Source organism: Charadrius vociferus, unplaced genomic scaffold, assembly GCF_000708025.1.
Source record: "Charadrius vociferus isolate BGI_N301 unplaced genomic scaffold, ASM70802v2 scaffold2024, whole genome shotgun sequence".
NCBI classification, from domain to species: Eukaryota; Metazoa; Chordata; class Aves; order Charadriiformes; family Charadriidae; genus Charadrius; species Charadrius vociferus.
In genome coordinates, this window is record NW_009647880.1 from 19289 (window position 1) to 25618 (window position 6330).

At 57.9% G+C, this 6330-nt stretch overlaps 2 protein-coding genes across 2 annotated transcripts in view; both read left to right on the forward strand.

The window, feature by feature from the left end:
• Positions 1–2136, forward strand: part of LOC104284767 (solute carrier family 22 member 6-B-like) — a 6891-nt gene extending 4755 nt beyond the window's left edge. The window contains exon 11 of the mRNA XM_009883137.1: positions 2085–2136. Coding sequence (XP_009881439.1) covers positions 2085–2136 — 52 coding nt within the window. The remainder of the gene's footprint in view (positions 1–2084) is intronic.
• Positions 2137–5217: 3081 nt separating this feature from the next.
• LOC104284768 (solute carrier family 22 member 6-like) overlaps positions 5218–6330 on the forward strand; it is a 9933-nt gene continuing 8820 nt past the window's right edge. Inside the window, 2 exon segments of the mRNA XM_009883138.1 lie at positions 5218–5595; positions 5693–5863. Coding sequence (XP_009881440.1) covers positions 5218–5595; positions 5693–5863 — 549 coding nt within the window.

Genomic DNA, 6330 nt, shown 5'->3' on the forward strand with positions numbered 1-6330 from the left:
AAAAAAAAAAACAAAAAAAAAAAAAAAGAAAAAGAAAAATCGCGTGAAACGTGGCCGGTGGGAGGGCATGGAGGGGGGTGGTGGTGGTGGTGGTGGGGTTGTTTTCCCACGGCCGCGGGAGGTCCGGCGTAGCTTGGCCGTCCCGCCCCGAAGGCAAATATGGGACCCAGTGGGGTGCTGTGGCCTCGGCATCGCGTCCTCCCCCCTCCACCATCCCCCTCCTCCCCTCTGCCCGCGCCGGAGCGGTGAGGGAGGGAGGGGAGAGTCGCGCTCGAGAGGGCAGGGAGGACCCAAATCTTCAAAGGAGCCAGGGATCCCAAGGACCCACACGTCTGGGTCCTCGGGGATCCCAAAGGACCCACGTGTACGGGTCCTCGGGGATCCCAAAGGACCCAGGGATCCCAAGGACCCCGTGATCCTGAAGATGCAGAGATCCTGAGGACCCACTGGGTGCCCAGTCATCCCAAGGACCCAGGGATTCCAAGGACCCACGTGTATAGGTCCCCAGGGATCCCCAGGAACCACATCTGGCTCCCCAGGGATCCCAAGGACCCCGTGATCCAGAAGATGCAGAGATCCTGAGGACCCACTGGGTGCCCTGACATCCCAAGGACTCAGGGATCCCCAAAATCAAGGTATCCTGGTGTCCAGCCATCCCAAGGACCCAGGGATCCCAAGGACCCAAGTGTCTGGCTCCCCAGGAATCCTAAGGACCCAGGGATCCTGAAGATCCAGAGATCCTGAAGTGCCCTGACATCCCAAGGACCCAGGGATCCCAAATATCAAGGTATCCAGGTGCCCAGACATCCCAAAGACCCAGGGATCCCCAAAATCAAGTCATCCTGGTGCCCCGACATCCCAAAGACCCAGGGATCCCAAAACTCATCCTGGTGCCCCGACATCCCAAGGACCCCCAGAGATCCCAAAACTCATCCTGGTGCCCCGACATCCCGAGGACTCAGGGATCCCAAAACTCATCCTGGTGCCCTGACATCCCGAGGACTCAGGGATCCCAAAACTCATCCTGGTGCCCTGACATCCCGAGGACTCAGGGATCCCAAAACTCATCCTGGTGCCCTGACATCCCGAGGACTCAGGGATCCCAAAACTCATCCTGGTGCCCTGACATCCCGAGGACTCAGGGATCCCAAAACTCATCCTGGTGCCCTGACATCCCGAGGACCCAGGGATCCCAAAACTCATCCTGGTGCCCGTACATCCCAAAGACCCAGGGATCCCCAAAATCAAGGCATCCATGGTGCCCCGACAACCCCAGGACCCAGGGATCCCAAAACTCATCCTGGTGCCCGTACATCCCAAAGACCCAGGGATCCCCAAAATCAAGGCATCCATGGTGCCCCGACATCCCGAGGACCCAGGGATCCCAAAACTCATCCCGGTGCTGCGACATCCCAAGGACCCAAGCTTCTGGCCACCCATCACACACGTCCCCCTCCTCTCCAACCACCCAGCGGGCGAGCACCCGGCTGTCCTGCCCCCTCGAGCCACCCCCCAAGTCTCCTGGTCACTGTCCTGTCCTGCCTACGCTCTGCTGCCTCCCGCTGCCCTCCTGCCCGGGGTCCAAGGGGCTCCCAGGGATCCAGTTCAGGGCCCCCGAGGACTTTGCCCCATGAATCAGCCACCATGGATGGTGCAAACAAACTGGGGGGGGATGGGGCTGGGGGGGTCCCCGTCCCCTTGGGGCTGGGGGCTTCCTCGGCGAGGAGGAGGATGGAGAGGATGGGATGGCCCCAAGGAGCCATCGGGCATCTTTGGTTGGGGACCGGAGTGGCCGGCGGCGGCGTTTCCGCCTGACCATCATCTCCACTGACCCATAGTGGGATCTGGTCCCACCGGAGTCAAACGTTAACCGGGACCGGGGGTGGCTTTAAATAGGAGGGGGGGACAGGGCCGGGGCCGCGGACGGGGCCGTGGCCATGGGCAGCCACGGGGCTGAGGGGTGGTAGGTGGCGGCAGACGTTTCCGGGGAGCGGGGTTTGGCGCTGGGAGAGGTTGGGAGATAGCGAGCGCGACGGACAGGTGAGTGGATCAATAGAGAGATCGATCAATGTGTCGATCGGGAGAGAGAGGGGCCAACGAACTGCTCAAGAGAGACACAAAAGCTCAACAGACTGATCGCTAAAGAGAAAGGCTGATCAATAGAAAGATTACGGGTCAAGAGATTGATCAATAGAGAGATTAAGATGGATACGTTGATCAATAGAAAGATTATATCAATAGGTTGAAATTAAAGGTCAATTAGATCAATCAGTAGAGAGAAAGACATCAATGGAAAGGTTATATGTCAATAGATCGATCGATAGTGAGATTTAAGTTCAATAGATTGATCAATAGAGGCCAATAAACAAGTCAATAGATAGATTGATCACTATATTGATCAATAAGCTATAGGTCGATAGGGTGATCAATCGACAGACACCAATAGATCAGTCGATAGAGAGATTAAAGGTCAATAAATCAATCAATAGAAAGATTATCAGCCAATAGATGGGTCGATAGAGAGATTAAGATCGATACATTGATCAATCGAAAGATTATAAATCAATAAATTGATCAATAGACCAACCGATTGATCGATAGAGATTGATCGGTGGATTGTGGTTCAATAGATTCGTCAGTAGAAAAATGCAGCCCAGTAGACTGATCAACGAATAGATGGATTTATTGGTAACAGAGATACAGACGGATCAATAGAAATGCTGTAGAACAATACATTGATCAATAGGTTGATCAATAGAAACATATAGACCAATAGATCGTTCAATAAAGAGAGAGATTCTGGACTAATTGACGATGGCCCCATTATAGATAATAAAGATCTAAAGATCAATAACTCATCAGCAGAGAAAGAGCTCGCTGCTTTGATCGACGGGGAGATCGATCGATCCACCCATCCATAGGGCGAGATCCAGAGACTGATCAATAGACCTCTGTAGACCTATAGACTGATCGATCGGCAGATAAATCGATTGATCGATGGGGTGAAGAGTCAACAGATGGGCAGAGGGACCGGGGGGGGGAGGGCGGGTCCCCCAGCTGGAGCACGGTTGGTGGAGCCGATAGAGAAACCCATTGATCGATCGATTGGCGGATGGATTGATTGAGCGAGGGGCGAAGGAGGGATGGAGGAAGAGGGAGGGGGAGTGGCGGAGGGAGGGACGGACGGACGGAGGGACGGACGGGTGGACAGCGGGTGGCCGGAGAGACCGAGCCGGAGACCGAGAGAGCGGCAGAGAGAGGGAGAGGAGCGAAAGAGCCGGTAGGGATCAATCGATCGGGAGGGATCATTGCGGGGGGGGAGGAACCTATCGAGAGATTGGTGGGGCAGAAGGGAGAGGGGATTGATTGATCGGTCGATTGATTGGTTGATTGATAACGGGGGGAAGGGGGGAGGAGGAGGAGGGAGAGCAGTGAGGGGCAGAGCTGAGGGCAGGAAAGAAAGAACCGGCGATTGACGGATCAATAGAGACTGAGATTGATTGAGACACTGATGGGCGGACGGATCAATCAGGCTGAGAGATCGATAGACAGACTGACAGATTGATAGGTCGATAGACACCCCGACGGATCAATAGAGATCGATAGATTGATAGTGCAGCTGATCGATAGCGCGGCTGATTGATAGTGCGACCTGCAGATCGATCGATCAATCGATCGAGGTGCTGATAGATCAATAGATCAACCGATAGATCAATAGAGCAACCGATAGATCAATAGAGCAACCGATAGACTGAGAGAGCAACAGACAGACTGACAGGTCGGAACCAGGCCAACTGATCGATCGATCGATCAACAGCTCAATCAATCAATAAATGAATAGACCTATCGATAGACCGATAGACTGATCAAGAGATGGACGGACTGACCGATAGATGATCAATAGAAGGGCAATCTGTCGATCCCTCAACCCCCCCTTGATCCCTCTGTCTCCGTCCGTTGGTCCGTCCGTTGGTCCGGCCCTCGTCCTCGGCCCTCCCCACCCCCCCCGGTCACCCTTCGGTTGTCCCCTCGGCCAATCCCGCGCTCGGCCCTCCACCCCTTCGCTGTCCCTTGGTCTGTCCTTCCATCCGTCCCTCAACCCTTCCTCCAAACCACTCCTTGGCCACCCCTCGACCACCCCTTGGCCCATCCTTGGATCCACCCATTTGCTGACCATCCAAACCAGCCCTTGGCCATCCCTTGACCACCCCATGGCCAACCCTTGGGCCACCCCTTGGCCCATCCTTGGATCCACCCATTCGCTGACCATCCAAACCACCCCTCGGCCACCCCTTGGTCCATCCCTTGGTCCATCCTTCCATCTGTCCCTCACCCCTTCCTCCAAACCACCCCTTGGCCATCCCTCAACCACCCCTCGGCCACCCCTTGGTCCATCCCTTGGTCCATCCTTTGATCCGTCCCTCAGCCCTTCCTCCAAACCACCCCTTGGCCATCCCTTGGTCCACCCCTTGGGCCACCTCTTGGTCCATCCTTGGATCCACCCATTCGCTGACCATCCAAACCAGCCCTCGGCCATCCCTCATCCACCCCTTGGCCCAACCTTCGGTCCATCCCTCACCCCTTCCTCCAAACCACCCCTTGGCCATCCCTCAACCACCCCTTGGCCACCCCTTGGTCCATCCCTTGGTCCATCCTTCCATCCGTTCCTCACCCCTTCCTCCAAACGACCCCTCGGCCACCCCTTGGGCCACCCGTTGGCTCATCCCTGGATCCATCCATTTGCTGACCATCCAAACCACCCCTCGGCCACCCCTTGGTCCATCCCTTGGTCCACCCCTTGGCCCATCCCTGGATCCACCCATTCGCTGACCATCCAAACCACCCCTCGGCCACCCCTTGGGCCACCCGTTGGCTCATCCCTGGATCCATCCATTTGCTGACCATCCAAACCACCCCTCGGCCACCCCTTGGGCCACCCGTTGGCTCATCCCTGGATCCATCCATTTGCTGACCATCCAAACCACCCCTCGGCCACCCCTTGGGCCACCCGTTGGCTCATCCCTGGATCCATCCATTTGCTGACCATCCAAACCACCCCTTGGCCATCCCTCATCCACCCCTTGGCCCATCCTTCCATCCGTCCCTCACCCCTTCCTCCAAACCACCCCTTGACCATCCCTTGGCCCATCCATCCTTCAACCTCATCTCCTCCAGCTGGCCTGACGCTCCTCCCCCAGCTCCATCCTTCGTCCCACCATGAGCTTCGTGGAGCTGCTGGCCCGCCTGGGCGGGATGGGCCGCTTCCAGATGACCTACGTGGCCGCCCTGGCCATTCCGCTGCTCATGCTGGCCAGCCACAACCTTCTGCAGAACTTCACCGCCGGCGTCCCCGAGCATCACTGCCGGCCTCAGCCCGCGGTCAACGACAGCGTTGGGGATGTCCCACTCTTCGTCTCCATCCCTTCCGACGGCCACCGCCGTCCCCAGCGCTGCCGCCGCTACGTGGAGCCCCAGTGGCACCTCTTGGAGGTCAACGGGACGGCCAACGGCACGGCCAACGGGGCGGCCACCGAACCTTGCCACGACGGTTGGACCTACCACGATGGTATCTTCGCTCACACCATCGTTACCGAGGTGAGGGGTGGCCCACAATCCCAGTTCCCCCAGTAGGGTGGGGTGGAGGACACAGACGTCCGGGTCTTGACCCCTCCATGTCTTCTCCTGGTGGCAGTGGGACCTGGTGTGCGAGTCCAAGAAGTTGAGGCAGGTGGCCCAGTCCATCTACATGGCCGGGATCCTCCTGGGGTCCGGCCTCTTCGGGGTCCTCTCCGACAAGTGCGTGGTCAATCCGGAGCTGTACTGGGAGGAACTGGGAGGAACTGGGAAGGGGGAAAGGGGAGGGGTACGCACAGGGATGTCCTCTCCTCCTTCTGGCCCCTGACGTCCCCGTCTCCCCAGGGTGGGGCTGTCCCAGTATGGCTTGTCCCACTGTCCCCAAGTCCCAGTATTCCCAGTGCCCATATTCCCCGTCCCAGTGTTCCAAAGGTCTTGTGTCCCCCTCCCAGTGACCCCAGCAGCCCCCAACCCCCATCCCAGTGCCCGTGTCCCATGTCCCCTGACTTCCCCGTCTCCCCAGGGTGGGGCTGTCCCAGTATGGCTTGTCCCACTGTCCCCAAGTCCCAGTATTCCCAGTGCCCATATTCCCCGTCCCAGTGTTCCAAAGGTCTTGTGTCCCCCTCCCAGTGACCCCAGCACCCCACAACCCCCATCCCAGTGCCCGTGTCCCCATCCCAGTGCCCATGTCCCCCATCCCAGTATCCCCAGCACCCCAAAACCCCCATCCCACTGCCCATGTCCCCCATCCCAGTG